The 24,532-nt window shown below is 43.4% G+C and overlaps 1 protein-coding gene across 1 annotated transcript in view; it reads right to left on the reverse strand.

Annotated features, from left to right (window-relative positions):
* The window catches only part of LOC124135566 (HEAT repeat-containing protein 1-like), a 58,322-nt gene extending 33,827 nt beyond the window's left edge, over nucleotides 1–24,495 (reverse strand). Inside the window, exons 1-18 of the mRNA XM_048399673.1 lie at nucleotides 24,406–24,495; nucleotides 23,692–23,865; nucleotides 22,468–22,684; nucleotides 19,386–19,530; nucleotides 18,199–18,300; nucleotides 17,236–17,499; nucleotides 16,481–16,566; nucleotides 15,716–15,973; nucleotides 15,369–15,470; nucleotides 14,899–15,118; nucleotides 9,176–9,268; nucleotides 8,809–8,891; nucleotides 7,144–7,331; nucleotides 6,447–6,580; nucleotides 5,594–5,761; nucleotides 4,665–4,836; nucleotides 3,395–3,543; nucleotides 1,063–1,252 (exon numbers count right to left, since the gene is read on the reverse strand). Of these exons, the coding sequence (XP_048255630.1) occupies nucleotides 1,063–1,252; nucleotides 3,395–3,543; nucleotides 4,665–4,836; nucleotides 5,594–5,761; nucleotides 6,447–6,580; nucleotides 7,144–7,331; nucleotides 8,809–8,891; nucleotides 9,176–9,268; nucleotides 14,899–15,118; nucleotides 15,369–15,470; nucleotides 15,716–15,973; nucleotides 16,481–16,566; nucleotides 17,236–17,499; nucleotides 18,199–18,300; nucleotides 19,386–19,530; nucleotides 22,468–22,684; nucleotides 23,692–23,836 (2,716 nt within the window). The 5' untranslated portion in view covers nucleotides 23,837–23,865; nucleotides 24,406–24,495. The remainder of the gene's footprint in view (nucleotides 1–1,062; nucleotides 1,253–3,394; nucleotides 3,544–4,664; nucleotides 4,837–5,593; nucleotides 5,762–6,446; nucleotides 6,581–7,143; nucleotides 7,332–8,808; nucleotides 8,892–9,175; nucleotides 9,269–14,898; nucleotides 15,119–15,368; nucleotides 15,471–15,715; nucleotides 15,974–16,480; nucleotides 16,567–17,235; nucleotides 17,500–18,198; nucleotides 18,301–19,385; nucleotides 19,531–22,467; nucleotides 22,685–23,691; nucleotides 23,866–24,405) is intronic.
* Nucleotides 24,496–24,532: the final 37 nt, after the last annotated feature.

The following is a 24,532-nucleotide window of genomic DNA, read 5'->3' on the forward strand; positions in this document are numbered from 1 at the left end:
AGTCTTGTTTCCACCCTTGCCACATCAAGCCCACTTTCCTGTGCTAAATATGATTGGACTATCGAACATGTCGAGTCCAATCAGAGAACGTTTCACAAAATCAACATCCACAACTTGTGATCTACGCGAGGTGGCGACAGGGTCGAGCCAAGAAAAGTGGCCTTGATGTGACAAGGGTAGAAACAAGGCATTGAGGCTAGTGGACACGTTTGCCTCGTGAAGATGGTTTAGAACCGAGGAATACATTGTTTCTTTGGTGGAACTTGAAGATACAGTGGCAAGGAGATACGTCTTAGGTGAATAAAGAGGACTTCACTTGTGTCTGAGTGGACTGAGAGTGAGTGAGTGAGTGAGTGAGTGAGTGAGTGAGTGAGTGAGTGAGTGAGTGAGTTGGGTTTTCGACGCTTTTAACAGTATTCCAGTTATATCGCAACTCTGCACAGCGAATCGTGATGAGTAAGACGACTGGGCCTCCCGTGTCCCCCGGCAGACCATAAATAACTGAGTCTTGCCCAGACAAACCAGTGATTGATATGAGCAATGTCCTACACATTGGGGTACTATGACAGGCAATCCACTAAGTAGGGTTGAAACATTACATTGGCACACTCTTGCATAGTGAGTTGTCATGCGACAATACGATACACGATACGTTTTTTCTGTATCGATTCAAGACGATACACTTGCTAAAAGAAATTACTTACTACTCGTAAAACGAAACAGCACTTTTGTCAGTCCAATATCATGAAATGTGTTGTAATTAGCATTTCAAGTTCACTACAAATAACAGCCGCTACGAACATCCGTCTACAGCTGGCTTTACCTTTTGAACATACTCTGAAATAATTCTAGGCAAGAAATTTTTATGTGATTTGACGTAAATATGTGTATTGCGATATGTATCATATCGTGACCTATATATCGTGATGCGTATCGTATCGTGACCTTGCTGTGTCGTTTCACTCCTAACACCCAACCTGACCACTGATCCACTAGTAGCCTCCTACAACAAGCACAGGTTGCTGGGGACCACGTCTAACCAAGAACCCCACTCCACAGTACCTGGGCCTGGTCTGTCGAGGACCTGCACAGCTGTCTTCTCCTCTATGGCCTGCAGCTGCATGAAGCCGAGACAGAGAGCCCGGGCCTGGAGGGGCTCGGACAGGTCCAGCTCCGCTCTGTGCGGGTTGGCATGCTGGGTCCATAGCAGGCAGAACAGCTTCAGCAGCTGCAGCTTGTCAGGGAAAACAGTCTGCAAAGGAAGTGGTTAATAATGACCCTTCGAAACACATGAACAGAAAAACATTGAGGTGAGACGTAAATATAAACAGTTGAAGAATCTTTAAATACACAATGCCTTATAGAAAGTGGTCAAATGTAACAAATGTTATATTTGGGAGTACACTTTGTTAGTAAAGTACAAATTTTCGTACGTTTTTCGAGTGGAGTCCCATCTGGAATTCAAACCCACACTGCCAGAGTGAAGCACCTAATCATTTGCAAAAAGTCAGCAGGGAAGGTGGATGCCTCGGTGGCTGAGTGGGTTACATAGCGATTAGGTGCCTCAAGCTGAGAGTGTGGGTTTGAATCCCGGATGATACTCAAGCCCCTAAAGTACTAGAATTTATACTTGACAAAGAAAGTGTAATCCAAAATATAACACTTGTTATATAGAATCTAGTTTCATAGATTCCAGTAATAAGCCAGACAAAGCAGTGACGTACTTCACAAGCAAAGATCCGTGCTGTTGGGGCATGATTACAATCATCCAGGCCACACACTGTAACCACACATTGTAACCACACACTGTAACCACACATTGTAACCACACACTGTAACGACAAACTGTAACCACACATTGTAACCACACTGTAACCACAGTTTAACCACACACTGTAACCACACATTGTAACCACACATTGTAACCACACACTGTAACCACACATTGTAACCACTGTAACCACACAGTTTAACCACACACTGTAACCACACATTGTAACCACACACTGTAACCACACATTGTAACCCCACACTGTAACCACACATTGTAACCACACTGTAACCACACAGTTTAACCACACACTGTAACCACACATTGTAACCCCACACTGCAACCACACATTGTAACCACACTGTAACCACACAGTTTAACCACACACTGTAACCACACATTGTAACCACACACTGTAACCACACACTGTAACCACACATTGTAACCACACTGTAACCACACAGTTTAACCACACTGTAACCACACATTGTAACCACACACTGTAACCACACATTGTAACCACACATTGTAACCACACACTGTAACCACACATTGTAACCACACACTTTAACCACACATTGTAACCACACACTGTAACCACACATTGCCATCAGTCATCTCTTACAACAAGCATGGGGTACTTAGCCATGTCTATATGATGTTTTAGTGAGGTGAGGTGAGGTGAGGTGAGGTGAGGTGAAATTGGGTTTAAGGTCAAGTCCAAGATTATTGCACTTATATAGCGACGTGCATGCACATGTGTATGGCTGCTTGTACTAGTCCGGACTGATGCCGATTTATAGTGCTAGCCCACTGAGATGCCATGCCGCAGTTTAACATGAATACCCCACTCAGACACAGTATACTGACTCCGAGCCAACCAGTCCTTGTTTTAGCCCCTTAATGCCGAGCGCCAGACAGGGTAACAACAAGTACCATCTTTTAACATCTTTTGGTATGACGCAGCTGGGGATCGAACCCCGGACCCTCCGCTCTCTGGGCGGACGCTCTACCACCAGACCACGGAGGCGGTCGATGTTTTAGCAACACATTCCAGCCATATCACTGCTGGGGACAGAAGTACTGGATAACAGCAGCGTTAACATACAAACATCGCTGGTTTTCAATGAATTATACAGTAAACTACGGCTATAATGAACTCAAAGGGACCACTAATTTTAGTTTGTTATACATTATATAACCGTTGTACATCATAACCATATATACAGCATATACACTGCAAAAGTCCGGGACAAAAAAACCAACATGTTATATCCATCAATTCATTATAAATGTGTTCGTTATAAACATAGTTTACTGTATATTTCTTCCCCTTCAGTTGTTCCTCATAATCATCTTAAATCAAAATAAAAATATAATATATTTTTTTGAAAAATTCATGATACTGAATATTTTCGTAAAAAGGCATATATACTGTATGAAGTGGCAAGAAGTAGCCATGAAACACTGTTAAAAAGAATAAAGAAGTTGGTATCCATAAATCCATCATGTATTCACGTTCTTCCAAATTCTAAATGCCTTTCAAAGACTTCAGTCATATACATAGGCCACATGTCAAACGGTTAACTAATATACAAGGAGTTAACAGTTAGACCTTCTTACTTTCATCAAAGCAGCAACCAGGCTCTTCCCATGTGCTCGGGTAGCATGTTCATCCACGAGATCTAGCAGTAGGTTAAACAGCTGGACCACTGTCTTCAGCCAATCATCCACCTTCCTCCCATCACCATGGAAACACCAGAAGTCTGTTTCTACAACACGTATCAAGTAACCATGGTAACATTTATTGGTCTCGACTTCTGGACTATTGAGGGAGTGAATGTTGTTGCCATAGCAACATTACCCATATCGTCATGTCTTGTATAATAGTAAAAGTCTTGGGCAGGCAGTGGTCTATACCATAATCAACAGTCTAATCTGTCGGGGCCATGTCACACAGTGCAACCACCTGATCCTCATAAATGACTTTATGGAACCGTGAAGATCCGGGTTAGAAAAGGTCTTCAGCAACCCATGCTTGTCAGAAGAGGTGACTAACGGGATCGGGTGGTCAGACTCGCTGACTTGGTTCAAGCATGTCATCGTATCCCAACTGCATGGGTCGATGCTCATGATGTCAATCTGGATTGTTTGATCCAGATTTGATTATTTACACATTGCCGTCAGCGGCGTTAAACAACAAACAAACAAACAAACAAAATGGCTTTACAACGATCCAGGGAACAATTCTGTTTTGCAATAATATTGGCACATAGCTCTAGTAACAAGTCCTATCATGCCTATAGCTTTTGGCGATTTATATTTCAGTATTAACATGTAGATATATATACTCTTGTAACAAGCCATACACGGTCATTTTGAGAAAACCAGTGAAAAAACTACACAGATTATGATAACAGTGACACAAGTAAGAATTCATGATAGGTAGAATATATTCCATTCTTGAAAGCTTAGCCTATGCTTATATGGTAATGCTCAAAAGTATTGCACATTGCCATACTCAAGTGAGTGAGTGAACATGGTGAATGAGTTGGGTTTAAAGCAACTTTGAACAGTATTCCAGTTATATCAGTGCACGTCACCTTGATGAGGCAGGGAAGCCCAAAGTAAAGCAGGTCTCAGGCCATATATGGTGCTGACAAACCTAGAAACATATTCAGGGCGAACCTGCATTCTAACCCACCATCATAGGTTGCTGGTGTACAAGGGATGCAACTCCACAACGAAATGCAGTGACAGAGACATCTGGACCACCAATGCCTGCCCAACTTTGTCAAACATGTTAAAGGGTAAAACCTGCTTACAATTATGCCTGAAGACTTGCAAAGTGAACAGGATTGGGACGTGTCCGAGGTCCACAAGTATTACTCACTCAACAGCTCCTCTGGTACGGTCATCGACCTGATCAGCTGCCTCAGCAGGTGCACCATCACCTCGGGGGGAATCTTGCCGTTCTTCTTGAAGTTGACCACACAGCTCTGCAGGACAGACTTGAGAGATATCTTCCCCGATGAGGAGATGGTGTGCTTGGTGGACATCAGCTTCTGGAATACACATCTTAATGATTACTCATGTCCCATTTTGAGAGATGTCATTGCTGGGTTCATTCTTACAATCTTTCATCATCCTACATCTTGTAGTTCCAACAAGCGTCATCGAGAGATGACATATACCCCCAGTCTGGTGCAATTCAGAAATGGAATTTGGCTACTTATACCCTACTACTGGTTCATTGCCATTAGATACCTGCAGCTCAGTGATGAAAGAAATAATGCTGTTCAGTAGTTTTCAATATCCCAAAGCATCAATAGGCACCCGTTCACCATTAGACTGATCTGAATAGCAAGTTCATTCAAGAAATATTTAACTGTTTTGGAGTTCTGCTCCAGAAACAAGCACTACTCTCAATTTTAATATAAGTCCAACCTGTTGTCATGAAGACAAACAATTTTTTTTAACAAAAACCTTCCAAATCACGGACAAGCTGAACGCCATATCCCCTTTTTTTCAAACTGGGGGTAAAAATGTTCAAGTAATATCGATGGACAGACCAATGAATGGGCAGACTGACAAACGAAATGAGCCACATTTGAACTTTCATGCAACAGTGATGACTGCAGATCGTGGCAGTTCCCACTTCGGTGATACCATGGTGCATGGGCATCATAATCAGAGTGAATCAAGGAGGATTCAAACCCATACAAGACTTTTGAACAAGAATACAGTTACAACCAGAGGTAGGAAATGGAAATGATGTAAAAACTCGGTTTCTCTGTGGCAAAGCAAGAGTTGTGTAATTACCTTGTCCAGTGTGACCTTCTGCACAATGTGGAGCAGCTCAAGGCCAAGTTGTATCTTCAGCTTGTCATCATCAGTAGTGGTCATAGATTCACACATGGCCGTCATCACCAGGCATGTGAAAGCACCCAGTCTCGGAGAAGAGTCTTTCAGATCATACAGAGCTCGGAACTGTAACCATGGCAACCAAGTCATATTCCATTAAATATCTGACAAAAATGTAAGTGGTTCAATTTCAGTGAACATGTGCTGACATAGTAAAGCAACAAAACAGCCATAGCACAAGCATGGGCTAACATTATACCTGGGTGAAAACTGAACGAGTGAGCATGGTGAGAGAGTTGGGCGTAACGCAGGCTTGAGAATTTCAGTTACATTATGGTGTGGCAGCATTATGTGCGAATACAGCTAATGTGATGAACAAGTAGAGGCATGGTGCTGACAATTCTAGAAATACTCAAGGCAAACCTGAGATTCAAACTCAATATATGTTTCTGGCTCTCCAAAGGGTCCCAACACCATGAACACTGCACAAAGCATTGTGGTGCCCTTGACCACTGGGCCACCTGTGGCCTCTGGTGAGGCATGAACCAGGGGCTTTGGTGCATTGTCCAAAATCAGCCTGCCAGCAATGTTACCAGACACACAGTCAGTTGTGCAGTGCTCCAGTGCCATATTTCAGGATGGATTAGTCTCTGTTTAGCAGAAATTAGGCAGACACTTTAACTTAAAAAGAAAGGGAAACAATTTTAACAATAAGCAATGAGCCTGACCACCCACACCAGCATAGGTCACGGATTCAAACCCAGAATCCAGGGAGGCTGCAAGGAGAGAGTGACAAGCCTCAGATTCTCACCTGTTTCACGGAGTCAGAGCCATGACACCCCAGCATCGCCTGACCGAGACACTTTGTCAGCATCTCATTCATACCAACAAAACTGTCCACAGAGCGACCGGACCCAACAACTTTCAAGAAAGAAGGCAACCAATCTGGAAAAAACCCATAGTCGTCCACATCACAGAAGGATTGCTTTGAGAGTGTTGAGAAATGAACAGCATATGACAAATCAAGCTGAAGATGAAACACGTCGTTGGCATGACAATTACAAATGAATATTTTAGTTAAATCATGCGGGTTTGGTTTGTTTCTTATTTAACGCCGCACTCAGCAATATTTCAGCTATTTGATGGCGGTCTGTAAATAATCAAGTGTTTACTAGACAATCCAGTGATTGACATCATGAGCATCGATCCACGCAATTAGGTTGCGATGACATATCAACCAAGTCAGTGATCCTAAACACCCAATAAAATTAGTCGCCTCTTATGACAAGCATGGGTTGCTGAAGACCTATTCTAACCCAGATCTTCACAGGTATTAAGTTCGTGACAAGGAACATGGTGAGAGCACCTCCAAAGTAAAGTAATGGTGGAAAATAGGTCCAGGGTAATGAACACAATAGCATTGAGACATAACACACAGGATCATCAAGGATGCAGCTAGCTGTTGAAATCTCTCGGCATAGGACAAAATGTTGGCAATTCAGGCCCACCTTTCTTTAATGCTTTGAGAAGCTTGTTCCTCTTGGCCAGGGATGACTCAAACACCTGCTTGACCAGGTCGACCTGGGACATGTGCCCTGACAGGAGGAAGAGGTGAGTTACCACAGCGACCAGGGCGACGTCCTCCGAGACAGCCTTCTCCTCACACACCCACTTGAGGATGTAGGGGCACATGGGGCTACAAGAACAACACACTGAATCAGCATGATAGACACATCAATGCTAATAATCCTGACTTGGTATGAGATAGCTATGAGATAGATGGCATGGCCGGAGTTCTATCCTCTGACTAACCAATAAAATTGCTGCAAATGACTGAATGAATATGATCGTATCTGATATGTATGAATGTAATGGTTGGTTGGTTGGTTGGTTGGTTGGTTTGTTGTTTAACGCCGCACTCAGCAATATTCCAGCTATATGACGGCAGTCTGTAAATAATCGAGTCTGGACCAGACAATCCAGTGATTAATATCATGAGCATCGATCCACGCAATTGGGATCGATGACATGTATCAACCAAGTCAGCGCGCCTGAACACCCAATCCCGTTAGTTGCCTTTTACGACAAGCATAGTCGCCTTTTACTGAATGTAATGGAGGTGCAAAGAACAAAGTATTACTCAAGTACATACTGCATACCAGGCTATTGAGGCAAACTTTGAAGAAATGAATTTAAAACATTTGAAATAGAAAAAGACATATCTAGGTGCTCTGTTTGTTGTTTGACACCGCACTCAGCAATATTCCAGCTATATGATGGCGGTCTGTAAATAACTGAGTCTGGATAAGCATCGATCCATTGGGATATGATGAGATGCATCAACCAAGTCAGTGAGCCTGATTACCCGATCCCATCAGTCACCTCTTATGACAAGCATAGTTGACTTTTATGGCAAGCATGGGTTGCTGAAGACCTATTCTACCCCGGGTCTTCACAGGTCTCTCTTTATATGAACACATGGTTGATGTGTATAAAAATAAGTATAAACATGATGAGATTTTGCCCCGAGGCAAGGTGAGTGAATGTTGTTTTACACTGCAGTCAGCAATGTGCCTGCTGTATTACGGCAGCCTGTAAATAATCAAGTCTGAACCAGGCAAATAATGAGTTCATAGCCTTGGACCTTGCTTTATGGTTCCGATAACACAATCAGCCAGGTCTAACAGAGATACTCTCAACATTGCCGGCTGGGGACAAGGCTGAATTGGGTGGGTGAGGGAGGGAGGGAGGGAGGGAGGTAGTGAGTGAGTGAGTGAGTGAGTGAGTGAGTGAGTGAGTGAGTGAGTGAGTGAGTGAGTGAGTGAGTGAGTGAGTGAGTGAGTGAGTGAGTGAGTGAGTGAGTTTGGTTTAACGCCGCTTTTAACAATATTCCAGTTATATTGCGGCGTGTCAGCTTAATGTGGGTGGAAAGCCCGAAGTGATGCAGGTCTCAGACGTTTACCACTTCCGTGAAACCCACAAGCACGGGTATGGTGCTGACAAACCTAGAAACATAATCGGGGCGAACCGCGATTCAAACCAACAATCATAGGTTTCTGGCGTGCCCAAGGGACGCAACTCTGCACAGCGAATCGCGGTGCCTTAGATGACTGGGCCACCCGTGCCCCCAAGGCTGAATTGAACTACCTTTGCTGGTTGTTGCTATCACTGACCTGCTTGGTGGTGTGCTGTACGTCTGGAGCAGCTGCAGCAGACAACTCTGGAGCTCTGCCTTGTCATCCACCAGATCAAGCAGCTGCCAACACAAAATGAAGCTTGCTTGAAATTTATTTTGACTACATTTAAATGCTTGCAAATAATGTTAGAGAACCAATTCTCAATCAAGCTGTAAACGTGGTAAATATGGTAAAAAAATATACATTTTACTGAAAAGAACACACCTTGAGAACAGTTTTGAGCTTTGAAATCAGGGCCAACATCAACACAGGAAACAGGATCAATGGGTCAAACAGGGTCAAGTTATTTATAAGACAAGAAAAAGAACAAATCATCTTTCATTCATTGCAAGGCGAGCCTCACCTTCTCATACTGCAGAATCATCTTCACGATCTCCGGGTTGTCATCTCGCAGTCGTGCCAGTACTGACTCGGAAATGAAGTCAGTGTCCTCAAGCTAGGCAAAACAATCAAACTGTTTTTTTACTTCAGAAAAAACTCTTGATCATAAATGATGAGATTTGAGTATACAAGCTGTTGTATTTCACAGGGATTAGTTGTACATGTTCTGTAACAGATATCGCAGAGGAAACCTCTGACCAGGGCTTACAACTTAACAACTGCTGGTGAATCGGATCCCGGTAATTCTTTATTTGAGTAACTGTGACCTTGACCTTTCATTCAGTTCAATTAGCTCATGTTTGGTGCAGACTGAAAGAAAGTATTTCTGTCACGACCACATCTCTCAGCTACCCCCCTTCCCAACATGTTGAAGCATGCTGAATGACTGCAAAGACAAGACTGGTCTACTAGAAACCAACATCTCTAGCTACCCACCTTCCCCATGTGTTCAAGCATGTAGGTGACAGCGCTCTGTCTGACTAACAGTACAAGACTGGCCTACTAGAAACCAACATCTCTAGCTACCCACCTTCCCCATGTGTTCAAGCATGTAGGTGACAGCACTCTGTCTGACTAACACAGTACAAGACTGGTCTACTAGAAACCAACATCTCTAGCTACCCACCTTCCCCATGTGTTCAAGCATGTAGGTGACAGCACTCTGTCTGACTAACACAGTACAAGACTGGTCTACTAGAAACCAACATCTCTAGCTACCCACCTTCCCCATGTGTTCAAGCATGTAGGTGACAGCACTCTGTCTGACTAACACAGTACAAGACTGGTCTACTAGAAACCAACATCTCTAGCTACCCACCTTCCCCATGTGTTCAAGCATGTAGGTGACAGCACTCTGTCTGACTAACACAGTACAAGACTGGTCTACTAGAAACCAACATCTCCAGCTACACACCTTCCCCATGTGTTCAAGCATGTAGGTGACAGCACTCTGCCTGACTAACACAGTACAAGACTGGTCTACTAGAAACCAACATCTCTAGCTACCCACCTTCCCCATGTGTTCAAGCATGTAGGTGACAGCACTCTGTCTGACTAACAGTACAAGACTGGTCTACTAGAAACCAACATCTCCAGCTACCCACCTTCCCCATGTGTTCAAGCATGTAGGTGACAGCACTCTGTCTGACTAACACAGTACAAGACTGATCTACTAGAAACCAACATCTCCAGCTACCCACCTTCCCCATGTGTTCAAGCATGTAGGTGACAGCGCTCTGTCTGACTAACACAGTACAAGACTGATCTACTAGAAACCAACATCTGTAGCTACCCACCTTCCCCATGTGTTCAAGCATGTAGGTGACAGCACTCTGTCTGACTAACACAGTACAAGACTGATCTACTAGAAACCAACATCTCTAGCTACCCACCTTCCCCATGTGTTCAAGCATGTAGGTGACAGCACTCTGTCTGACTAACACAGTACAAGACTGGTCTACTAGAAACCAACATCTGTAGCTACCCACCTTCCCCATGTGTTCAAGCATGTAGGTGACAGCACTCTGTCTGACTAACACAGTACAAGACTGGTCTACTAGAAACCAACATCTGTAGCTACCCACCTTCCCCATGTGTTCAAGCATGTAGGTGACAGCACTCTGTCTGACTAACACAGTACAAGACTGGTCTACTAGAAACCAACATCTCTAGCTACCCACCTTCCCCATGTGTTCAAGCATGTAGGTGACAGCACTCTGTCTGACTAACAGTACAAGACTGGTCTACTAGAAACCAACATCTCTAGCTACCCACCTTCCCCATGTGTTCAAGCATGTAGGTGACAGCGCTCTGTCTGACTAACAGTACAAGACTGGTCTACTAGAAACCAACATCTCCAACTACCCACCTTCCCCATGTGTTCAAGCATGTAGGTGACAGCGCTCTGTCTGACTAACAGTACAAGACTGGTCTACTAGAAACCAACATCTCTAGCTACCCACCTTCCCCATGTGTTCAAGCATGTAGGTGACGGCACTCTGTCTGACTAACAGTACAAGACTGGTCTACTAGAAACCAACATCTCTAGCTACCCACCTTCCCCATGTGTTCAAGCATGTAGGTGACAGCGCTCTGTCTGACTAACAGTACAAGACTGGTCTACTAGAAACCAACATCTCCAACTACCCACCTTCCCCATGTGTTCAAGCATGTAGGTGACAGCACTCTGTCTGACTAACACAGTACAAGACTGATCTACTAGAAACCAACATCTCTAGCTACCCACCTTCCCCATGTGTTCAAGCATGTAGGTGACAGCACTCTGCCTGACTAACACAGTACAAGACTGGTCTACTAGAAACCAACATCTCTAGCTACCCACCTTCCCCATGTGTTCAAGCATGTAGGTGACAGCACTCTGTCTGACTAACAGTACAAGACTGGTCTACTAGAAACCAACATCTCCAGCTACCCACCTTCCCCATGTGTTCAAGCATGTAGGTGACAGCACTCTGTCTGACTAACACAGTACAAGACTGATCTACTAGAAACCAACATCTGTAGCTACCCACCTTCCCCATGTGTTCAAGCATGTAGGTGACAGCACTCTGTCTGACTAACACAGTACAAGACTGATTTACTAGAAACCAACATCTCTAGCTACCCACCTTCCCCATGTGTTCAAGCATGTAGGTGACAGCACTCTGTCTGACTAACACAGTACAAGACTGATCTACTAGAAACCAACATCTGTAGCTACCCACCTTCCCCATGTGTTCAAGCATGTAGGTGACAGCACTCTGTCTGACTAACACAGTACAAGACTGATCTACTAGAAACCAACATCTCTAGCTACCCACCTTCCCCATGTGTTCAAGCATGTAGGTGACAGCACTCTGTCTGACTAACACAGTACAAGACTGATCTACTAGAAACCAACATCTCCAGCTACACACCTTCCCCATGTGTTCAAGCATGTAGGTGACAGCACTCTGCCTGACTAACACAGTACAAGACTGATCTACTAGAAACCAACATCTCTAGCTACCCACCTTCCCCATGTGTTCAAGCATGTAGGTGACAGCACTCTGTCTGACTAACAGTACAAGACTGGTCTACTAGAAACCAACATCTCTAGCTACCCACCTTCCCCATGTGTTAAAGCATGTAGGTGACAGCACTCTGCCTGACTAACACAGTAGAAGACTGGTCTACTAGAAACCAACATCTCTAGCTACCCACCTTCCCCATGTGTTCAAGCATGTAGGTGACAGCACTCTGTCTGACTAACACAGTACAAGACTGGTCTACTAGAAACCAACATCTCTAGCTACCCACCTTCCCCATGTGTTCAAGCATGTAGGTGACAGCACTCTGTCTGACTAACACAGTACAAGACTGGTCTACTAGAAACCAACATCTCTAGCTACCCACCTTCCCCATGTGTTCAAGCATGTAGGTGACAGCACTCTGCCTGACTAACACAGTAGAAGACTGGTCTACTAGAAACCAACATCTCTAGCTACCCACCTTCCCCATGTGTTCAAGCATGTAGGTGACAGCACTCTGCCTGACTAACACAGTAGAAGACTGGTCTACTAGAAACCAACATCTCCAGCTACCCACCTTCCCCATGTGTTCAAGCATGTAAGTGACAGCGCTCTGCCTGACTAACAGTACAAGACTGGTCTACTAGAAACCAACATCTCTAGCTACCCACCTTCCCCATGTGTTCAAGCATGTAGGTGACAGCACTCTGTCTGACTAACAATACAAGACTGGTCTACTAGAAACCAACATCCCTAGCTACCCACCTTCCCCATGTGTTCAAGCATGTAGGTGACGGCACTCTGTCTGACTAACAGTACAAGACTGGTCTACTAGAAACCAACATCCCTAGCTACCCACCTTCCCCATGTGTTCAAGCATGTAGGTGACAGCACTCTGCCTGACTAACAATACAAGACTGGTCTACTAGAAACCAACATCTCTAGCTACCCACCTTCCCCATGTGTTCAAGCATGTAGGTGACAGCACTCTGTCTGACTAACAGTACAAGACTGGTCTACTAGAAACCAACATCTCTAGCTACACACCTTCCCCATGTGTTCAAGCATGTAGGTGACAGCGCTCTGTCTGACTAACACAGTACAAGACTGGTCTACTAGAAACCAACATCTCTTGCTACCCACCTTCCCCATGTGTTCAAGCATGTAGGTGACAGCACTCTGTCTGACTAACACAGTACAAGACTGATCTACTAGAAACCAACATCTCTAGCTACCCACCTTCCCCATGTGTTCAAGCATGTAGGTGACAGCACTCTGTCTGACTAACACAGTACAAGACTGATCTACTAGAAACCAACATCTCTTGCTACCCACCTTCCCCATGTGTTCAAGCATGTAGGTGACAGCACTCTGTCTGACTAACACAGTACAAGACTGATCTACTAGAAACCAACATCTCTAGCTACCCACCTTCCCCGTGTGTTCAAGCATGTAGGTGACGGCACTCTGTCTGACTAACACAGTACAAGACTGATCTACTAGAAACCAACATCTCTAGCTACCCACCTTCCCCATGTGTTCAAGCATGTAGGTGACAGCACTCTGTCTGACTAACACAGTACAAGACTGATCTACTAGAAACCAACATCTCTTGCTACCCACCTTCCCCATGTGTTCAAGCATGTAGGTGACAGCACTCTGTCTGACTAACACAGTACAAGACTGATCTACTAGAAACCAACATCTCTTGCTACCCACCTTCCCCATGTGTTCAAGCATGTAGGTGACAGCACTCTGTCTGACTAACACAGTACAAGACTGATCTACTAGAAACCAACATCTCTAGCTACCCACCTTCCCCATGTGTTCAAGCATGTAGGTGACAGCACTCTGTCTGACTAACACAGTACAAGACTGATCTACTAGAAACCAACATCTCCAGCTACACACCTTCCCCATGTGTTCAAGCATGTAGGTGACAGCACTCTGCCTGACTAACACAGTACAAGACTGGTCTACTAGAAACCAACATCTCTAGCTACCCACCTTCCCCATGTGTTCAAGCATGTAGGTGACAGCACTCTGTCTGACTAACAGTACAAGACTGGTCTACTAGAAACCAACATCTCTAGCTACCCACCTTCCCCATGTGTTCAAGCATGTAGGTGACAGCACTCTGTCTGACTAACACAGTACAAGACTGATCTACTAGAAACCAACATCTCTAGCTACCCACCTTCCCCATGTGTTCAAGCATGTAGGTGACAGCACTCTGTCTGACTAACACAGTACAAGACTGATCTACTAGAAACCAACATCTCTAGCTACCCACCTTCCCCATGTGTTCAAGCATGTAGGTGACAGCACTCTGTCTGACTAACACAGTACAAGACTGATCTACTAGAAACCAACATCTCTAGCTACCCACCTTCCCCATGTGTTCAAGCATGTAGGTGACAGCACTCTGTCTGACTAACACAGTACAAGACTGATCTACTAGAAACCAACATCTGTAGCTACCCACCTTCCCCATGTGTTCAAGCATGTAGGTGACAGCACTCTGTCTGACTAACACAGTACAAGACTGGTCTACTAGAAACCAACATCTCTAGCTACACACCTTCCCCATGTGTTCAAGCATGTAGGTGACAGCACTCTGCCTGACTAACACAGTACAAGACTGGTCTACTAGAAACCAACATCTCCAGCTACCCACCTTCCCCATGTGTTCAAGCATGTAGGTGACGGCACTCTGTCTGACCGAGGCCTGTCGGTGGTTGAGACACAGGACAAGACTGGTGCTGTTGTCAGGGAGGATCTGGTGCTGGGTTGTCATGGCCGACAAGTTCAGGAAGGAAGTGATGGCTTCTTTCTCTTCCTGGCAACTTGTGGACAGCATCACATCATCCGTGGCAATATCCAGAGCATTCGGGTACCTGGCACACAAAACACCATGTATTTCAGCATCTTAAGCTATTTCCTCTGAACAAACGAAACAAATCCTTAATTCACACAAACATTACTACTTTTCGGCTGTTAAACCATGATTCCCAACCACATCAGTTTACAGCAGCAATGGATAGACTTCAAACCATGTGAGCAGGTCAACACACAACAGCTTGAGGTGCTCTGTGAATACAAAATCCTACCAGCCCACATCCTTAACCCTCCCTAAGGATCACATACTTGGCCTCCAGCTGCCTGACGATGCCTCGGACGGTGGTGTGGTGAGACTCTTGGTGGTCCTGGTCGCGCAGAAGGTTCGAGATGAAGTTACGCAGGACGTTTCTGAAATAATAAATGTCACAAGTTCAGGCAGCTTGACTTGGTTGACCTTTAATGAGACAAAGTAACAATGTATTAAAGGAAAAGAACAAAGCGATAGTCTCCAAAACCCACTTAGCCACACTAACAGCAGCCTTAATTTGCTACAATAAAAGTAGTAGGCTCCCCAACTTTATTTTGCAACAATGACGGGAGTCATCTCCCCAGGTGCATTTTGCCACAATGACAGTGATAACGCCCAGCCTTACTTTGCCACACCAATGGCGGTATTCTCCTGCAGTGCCACGTTCGTCAAGAGATCCTGCAGCAGTGACATGAGCTGTGGTCGTGGTCCACCCTCGTCTTCGCTGCTGTCGCTGCTGATGATGTTGAGAGCGGACTCTTTGAATGCTGCAGGCACAAGGTTCCCGAGGAGAGGCTGCAGAAGAGGCTGGACGTTGTAGGTTTCTGACAGCTTCTTGATGACTGATGCGAGGGTGGGCTGGCGGGAGAGGTACTTGAAATTCCTGAAAGTAGGCAGCAATAAGGAGGATAAGGTATCAATCAGAAGAATTCATTATCCATTTGTTTCAAAAGAGATACCTTCAGATTGTTTATCTCTTCCAATTTTATTTCTTAAATTCAACCTTGACATACTAAAATATGTAGGCTCTTAAAAGAATCAAACAAGTATAACACCAAGAGAGGCAGGATCTTAAACATATCTACAGTGTAAACGGAGGTGATGGATTGTGCCAGTAGACTACTTGTATATCGCAAATGGGTTTGTTTGTTTGTTGTTTAACGCTGCACTCAGCAATATTCCAGCTATATGACAGCAGTCTGTAAATAATCGAGTCTGGACCAGACAATCCAGTGATTCATATCATGAGCACGCAATCGAGATATGATGACACGCATCAACCAAGTCAGCGAGCCTGACCACCCACTCCCGTTAGTCGCCTCTTACCATGCTTACAACAAGCATGGGTTGCTGAAGACGTATTCTACCCAAAAATGGAAACAGCGCTTACTTCTTATGCAGTTTGGTGACATCTTGAGTCTGAAATATGATGAGGATGCAGGTGACCGCCTCTGTAGCCATCTGGGGGTTGATGAACTGAAACAGAGTTGATGGACCATAGATATGATGTATCTTGTCAGGGGTGTTCGGTAGTGAGGTGGGGGATGACAATCTTATATAACATAGCTACGCAATAAATTGCAAAGAACAAATTGCATAAAACATTGTTCTATACCGATGTCATTTCTGGAGATTCAAACATGCACTGGCAATTTGATATGATGCGTAAATTGGACAACGTTATTTTTGGGAGGGAAGTGTCTAGTGAGTTGTTCGCCATAGATGTAGCTGGGCAACACAGATATAAACGCAATGGCCGAATGATCACATCCAAAAGTGGGAGAGATATGACAACCGGTAATGGGAGAAAAGTACAGATAATAAACATGAAAATTGTGAGAATATCCAGGAACCCCCTGTTCATAAAATTTACTTGTCTGACATTCCCAAGGTTGGATTGTATTCAGGGAGTCATAATTATTTAAATACTTTTAAAGCTTGTACATTTTATTAACATCTGTAAAGAAGCTGTACAAAATGTTGATATCTCATATAAGAAATAAATAAATGACTTGTAGGCATGGTTATTTCTTAAATAATTAATTCCTAATGACCTTATAAGATCAAAGTAATTATATAACAGTTATAGGTCTCCCCATTGTGTACCATAAGAGAAAATGAGAAGAGAGTGAACTTGAAACTTACTTTGCAGACAAGATGTATGAAGGTTTCTGATAGGTCCTTCTTGACCTTTGCCTTGTGAAACAGCTCTGCCATGATCATGTAAGAGGCTGCCTGATAGGCTCGAATTCGAGACTGTAGGCCTCGTCCTATTGGCTCAATGAGAACAGACAGCAGACGTTCATTGACTTTGTAGACGTCCAGCACAGATATGACAGTCATTGCATAGAAGGAGAAGACAGTCTTCAGAAACTGAGGGCTGTTGGTGTCTTCTGCATCCTCATTGGCCTGGTGAGAAAAGATACATTTATTAAGAATGGGTGGATGAATCTGGTCTTAACACCACTGAGAAGGAAAGCCAAAAACTATGTAAGTTTTAGTAGTATACAACTTCAGGTTAACCAAAAATAATCCTTTTATTATATTGACGGACTAACTAAGGCTAATAATTAAGGAGAATCTGATCAAACCACTGAACAGCAGATCCTGGCACTGCTAAGGGAAGCAACTCTTGTCTCAGATAACTTTGCCGCCCATGCACCTCTTTTAACAATATCAGGATCATGAAGTCAATGAGATATTGCAGAAAAGAACACACTTCATTCCGAAAAAGTTTCCCATTAAATACAATATTTACAGTGAGTGAGTGAGTGAGTGAGTGAGTATGGTTTTACACCGCTTTTAGCAATATTCCAGCAATATCACGGCGGGGGACACCAGAAATGGGCTTCACACATTGTACCCATGTCGGGAATCGAACCCGGGTGTTCGGCATGACGAGCGAACGCTTTAACCACTAGGCTACCCGACCGCCCCCAATATTTACAGTCATCATCATGATCAAACACAATAAGACATATGCACCTTAAGATTTGCTGTGCTTTTTAAAAAACTACTAAAATGTTCAAAGCATAGATTCAGAATTTAGATGCCCTTCAGAATCAAAGATACACAGTTTGTTCATGAGATGAATGATGCCAAACTCACCTTTACAAACTTCGGCACCATATCACAGAGGAAAGAGAGGAAGGCTGTGTTCTTCCAACAATGGCTGATCAAGGTGGACCTTGCTAGGTGCACTCCGGGTTTCTGACAAACAGTAACCATACACCAAATAGAGTAAACAAAAGAATACATGACACAGATCCAGTATGACACTGAGGCAACTTTCTCTTCCAGGTTACCTCCCTTTGAAGCAGCTCCGCCAAGCTCCCTACAAAAGCCTGATGACAGGGCTCTCTATACTACCACTGCTACCAGACAACTCCTCTCGCCACAACCTTTAGCTTAGCTTGCCACATGCTTCGAGGTGAACTCGCAACCAACTGACCTTCACATTTACATCAAGTGATCACTGTCTTGAGGCTGAATGCTCTTCCTCTAACTTAATGATTTTCTGTTTTCTCAGTTTGAATTTCCATTTCATTTCAACTACCATTGGTATAGTGAGAATGTTACTGGAGTTGGGTGCTTTTTTGTTTGTCTCAAATCAGATTAAACAAACAAAATGTAAATTATTGTGGGAAATAGAAAGTCAGCTGTAAAGCTATTCAAAATTCACAATGACGTCCCAAAGACAAAGAGACAAACATAAATGTCACTTCATTTGGGGTTATAGGACAAATTTCAAGATTCCATACTAATGGCAGCGATGTTACTATTGGGAAGGAGCTTGCAGGTTCACAACTTAATTGCATTTAAAATATCAAACTGAATCAGTTGGGACCACCACAATAACATATTATGCCCTTGTAGTCACATTGATCCATTCAGTTATTTCACAATCACATCAATACAATATATCAAATTAAATTACATTTGAAAAATGAATTGCTACAAATCTGACAAATCTTCACATTCATCAAGGTCCTGTCAGAAAATGCTATCATTATGTTTATAGATACAAATTTCTGGTGTATGAAAGAAATATACTACAGCTCAATCACAACAGTCTCCATGAAACTATGGGTGTGCAAGGCAAACCAGTGGTTGATAACATGAGCACCCCATCAATGCCGCCAGGTCCATCGACACACAATCAGTGATTCTCGTAGTAGTTGGCTATGGATCTATCATGGGTACTGGGGACTAGCCTATCCCAAGATGCCCTACAAGGGTGTTCCTGGCATTAGACGGACATTTGTAACAGCAAATGAAGAGAAGGAACAGGCCACCTGTATGGACTGCAGCCAGCTCCAGTGTCGGACATCCTTGTTGTTGAGATCCAGCAACTGGACAGCTCGGACGAAGATCTTCGTGTCGTGATAGGGCAGGATACACATCATCAGGTCATCCACGTTGTAGAAGTGGATGTGATATCTGGGACCAAAGGAGACAGATTCGTAACAATTCTACAACAGTTAGACCTCAACCTTACCCTCAATATTTCAACTTCATGGCTCTGCTTCAGACCAAGGTTTGAATTTGTCTGTTTGTTTATTGTATAACACTCAGCAATACAGCAATATTCCAGCTACCGGTATATGACCGCAGTCTGGAAATAATCAAGTCTGGACCAGACAATCCTGTGATTGAAATCATGAGCATCGATCCATGCAATTGGGATGCGATGACATGCATCAACCAAGTAACCCCGAACCTGTTAGTCGCCTCTTACGACAAGCATGGGATGACCTATTCTAACCCGGATCTTCACGAATCCATGACTAGTGGAATCTAGTACATCTAAGGGATACAACTCTGCTCAGCAAACTGGAGCACATTAGACAACCAGGCAGCCAATATCCATTAAAGCAGATACTTTTTCCTCATTTTAATCCAAACGTTTTAAACTTCTTGGTTTAACTAATTTTTAGGGATAAATCCTTGTCAGTATGTAGGAAAATAAAATGTAAATATTTATTCAAAACCCTCTATGAATATGTCACTGTGAGTGTTGTAACAGTTGTTGAGAGTGTCACATCATTTCACCAACTGTAACCTATTGCAGTTTAACCATTTGTTTGAGAAAGATTTTTGTGTTGGGACTCATGTTTGTTTTGGCGGCATAAAAAAAATTTACCCAAATTTTGTGGGGTTAGTGGAGCGCATAAAAGCATGGTAAACCAATTAGAAAAAAGACTTACCTAACAAATAAAATTGGAAATTTTCCAATAAATTGTATATTTATATACTTATATTCTCTCACACTAAGCATTTCCTCTTCCTCTTCGATTTTATGTGGAAACTCTGCAAATCCTATCAGTGACGGAGATGACACGGAGATAGGGGGAGGCGAAAACTGTATCTGACTTCCAAAAGCACCCTTCAATGATGGCGGAGAGGGTGCAATTGCTGTGTAAGGCCATGGTGGATGCGGCAGCCCGAGTTTCATGTGGGTTGCATGCAACAGGTGGAGGTAACCCAGCAAAAGTGAAAGCCCGTAGGACGATCGAGTGGAGCCAGAAGGAGATCGTGGTATGGTAAACTTCCTTTTCTGCCGCAGTCGAGAGCGGAATGAAGAGCCTCTTCCAGCAGCATGGACATGGACTCGCAGGCGCCAAGTAAGTATGAAGCGCTTTTACTGGACATGAGATACTTTTCCGAACCCAAGATCGACATCAGTGGCGGGATCATAAAAAGGCAATCAGACAGTCCTGGAAGCTGGTTCTCCACCACAAAATCCCAGGGCAGACCCAATAATACTTTTCCATTCTCGGACCATTCAAACTGAACCCTGTTGACAACCAGAGCGTGGATCTCACTAATATGTGCAGCAGTTGCATGAGCCAGTAGAAGATGGGCTTGGAAGTGATTACCTCAAAATCTTTGTCAGCAAGCGCTTCATAATCCGCAGAAGTCAGATGTTGAAGTATGTTAAGATCCCAAGAGAGAGGCCAGAACTGGGATGACTGGTCTGCCAACTTGTAGGACCGAATGAGCGATTTGAAGTTTAACAGTTGGGATATTCGATCCCGTGGTAGTAGCAATGACAGAGTTCATCGCAGCGAGATACTCATGGATCGCAGGCCATGAAGATATTCAGCGATTCTGTTGTGTTTTAGCAGAAGTGTAGAAGTGGAAATGTCATGAGCGTGACATTAAGCCTCAAAAGCTGTCCACTTGTGGTAGTAAAGATGCTTGATGATTTTCACTACCCTCTGGGAATAGCTTTTAGCAACAAGGGATCTATGCAAATGCCCCAAATGCAAAGATGGAGCGTAGCGAGTGACGGGTGGAGCAACTGGGAGTGAGGCTGCAGAAGGTCGTCTCAAACTGAGGAGCTCACATAGATCTGGTTGGGCAGTCACAAACTGAGGGTACCTTTGTTCCTTTTTCTCACATTCTTCTAATTGGTGTTGTTGAAGACGAAGGAGATCCACGGAAACCTGCAGATGAGTGTCCCTTGTTACATCCTGGTCCACTTCCTGGATACGATCAGTGAACTCATTCTGCTTACATACAGTGATCCAGATGTAGTTCATGGAGAGAGGGAGAGGGATTTGAGACTTTGCGTTTGCACTCTGTACAGCATGATTCAAGGCTACACCATCCGACAATTACAATACTTTGATGTGGGTCAGAGGTCAAGTAGGTTCGTCGACATTGCAAACGATCAGAAAGCAGAGTATCTGTCGCTTTTTCCTTCTTCTTTCCCATTCCCATTGGCATGGTATCAAAAACAGCTACGCTAAGGATAGGGAAATTGTTGAGAGAAAAAAACAAAACTAACATGTATTCTCTAATGATCAAACTCGAACAAAGGAGGCACGTGATCAGGTTGTGTAGGTCGCTATTCACGGGATCACATGTTTGACCCTTTTGGTTGGGAGGTGACTATAGTGATGCTGGGGTGTGTTCTGGTGGATTCTTTGTTAGAGTGAGTGAGTGAGTGAGTTGGGTTTAACGCCGCTTTTAACAGTATTCCAGCTATATCGCAGCATGTCAGCTTAATGTGGGAGGAAAGCCCAAAGTGATGCAGGTCTCAGACATTTACAACTTCAGTGAAACCCACGAGCACGGGTATGGTGCTGACAAACCTAGAAACATAATCGGGGCGAACCGGGATTCGAACCCTCAATCATAGGTTTCTGGCGTGCCCAAAGGACGCAACTCTGCATAGCGAATCGCGGCACCTCAGACGACTGGGCCACCCGTGCCCCCGCTTTTTTAGAAGCTGATAACTCTGCTCAAGCATGTTACCACACAGAATCGAAGAAGAAAGAAGAAATGCATAGTGTGAGATAGGACAGGTTAAAAATTACACTTTGGTTCAAAAACTTGTGAAAAAACAACCCAGATATGCTACTGCCTTACCTCTGAATTAACCATTCAACAGACTTTTGGGCTGCCTTGAGTAAGAAAAATGGAGATAGTTTCAGCAGAAATTTGGAGATGACGGTGTTGAGTTTTTTGTTGACTTCCTTGGATTGGACGCTTCTCTCGAAGGTGAGGGAGCCCTCGCTGAATAGACTCTCATGGAAGTCCAGGAAGGAGGGATCAATACCCTCCAGCTCCTCAATACCATTCACACCTGCAACACACAACACCAAAATAAAGTCCAAATTTGCATTTCTGGGTACCGAACCCCCCATTTCAAGACCCCTACCCGTTGTAGGTGTCAAGAGTTGGGTACACAAAATGTGAATTATTTTACCGAAGCCCTGGCAAAAAGTATTTAGATATATGTATAAAAGGATCTGGTCATGCACACACTGATGTCTGTAGGAGTGGGTGCATAGTCAGAAAAAAATACTAAAATTAGTGACTTTTAGTGTTACCATGGTGATATAGTGAATTTTTTCATTAATTGTCAAAATTAAAAAAGATCCTGATGATGAACATAGAGCCACAAGAATTCTTCTGGGATAATTGGAACATTATATCATCATGATCATCATACAACACGTAAATGGGAAAAGAATATGAAAAATAAGTTCCTCCACAATTATAACATGTTGATATAATAGCTAAAAAAATAGCTATTGATAAGAAAAATAGCTGTATTTTTTAAGAAAATCCAAATATTGAAATCAAATTTACACCTCTCCTATTGGTGTACAGAATTTTCACCAAGTTTGAAATGAATCTACGAAGTAGTATTCAAGTGATAGGTCTTACACAAAAATGCCTACAGAAGGACGGACGGACGGACAGAATTCCTTGATGTATGGTAATTATATACCCCCGTCATTTCTAGTCCTTATAATGATAACATATAGCAAAACCCTTAAAAAGGGCAATTTTCTACTAGTCCTTATGATACCTTTACCATTGGGCAGTTTGGCAAGGACTATAGGACTAGTGCCAATTTCTAACCCTGATCATCCTATGAAATTTATGAATGAACAATTTCATCAGTGATTTGAAAGTCCCAAAAACTAAACACTAAGTGTATATTACTGTTTGACATGTTTAAGTAATACATGTTAATCTGAAAAATAAAAGTCTGACCTTAACACCACAAAGTGGGGGTTCTGAGAACCTCAGTTTACATTTTGTAACAAAGAAAAGTATATACCCTGATGTAACATTACATACCAAGGGCATAGAAGGTTTCTTTATCAAATGTAGCAGCATCTTTGGGGTCGAAGAGAAGAGAGACTTTCCGCTTGTCTTCCCCGAGTATGGCCTGTGTGTGAGGGACAGCCAACTGCTGCAGCTGACGGGCTAGAGACGTCGCCATCCTCGCTCACGTCACTGTATACCAGCTATCTATCAAATACAAGCAATCTATGATCAATAAACAACAGAGTTTGAGTGAATGTTGTTTCAGGATATATTGGGCTGTCAGTTAAATTCACGCCATATCATGGCATCCTGTTGATAAGCAATGTGAACCAGTGGTTGCTGGCATGAACAACAATCTATGTCAAGATATGACACCATAATTTATTAGTTTGTTGTTTAACGTCACACTCAGCAATATTCCAGCTATATGACAGCAATCTGAAAATAATCTAATCTCCAGAGATTGACATCATGAGCATAAATCTACACATTTCGGATTTGATGACGTGCATCAACCAAGTCAGCGAGCCTGACCACTTCATCCTGTTACTCTCTTACGACAAGCATGGTCACCTTTTACAGCAAGAATGGGTTGCTGAAGACCAATTCTAACACGGATCTTCACAGTAATGATCTTTAAAATAATCGAGGCAGGGGTTACGGACGAAGTTTTACCAAACACGCTTCAAGTATTCAACACAAAATCAAGTGTTTCAAAAAAAGATGTTAAAACTGTTGCTTTACCATATAAAACACCCAATATCTTGTGCAAGTCAGATCCGAGCACTTTTCAACACGTGGGTTACAAGTCGGAAGTTGTTATATACGATGCGGAGCTAAGCACATAAGACGTTTCGGAGGAATTGACTGG

The sequence above is a fragment of the Haliotis rufescens genome, unplaced genomic scaffold (genome assembly GCF_023055435.1).
Source record: "Haliotis rufescens isolate VD_foot unplaced genomic scaffold, xgHalRufe1.0.p SCAF_2, whole genome shotgun sequence".
Taxonomy (NCBI): Eukaryota; Metazoa; Mollusca; class Gastropoda; order Lepetellida; family Haliotidae; genus Haliotis; species Haliotis rufescens.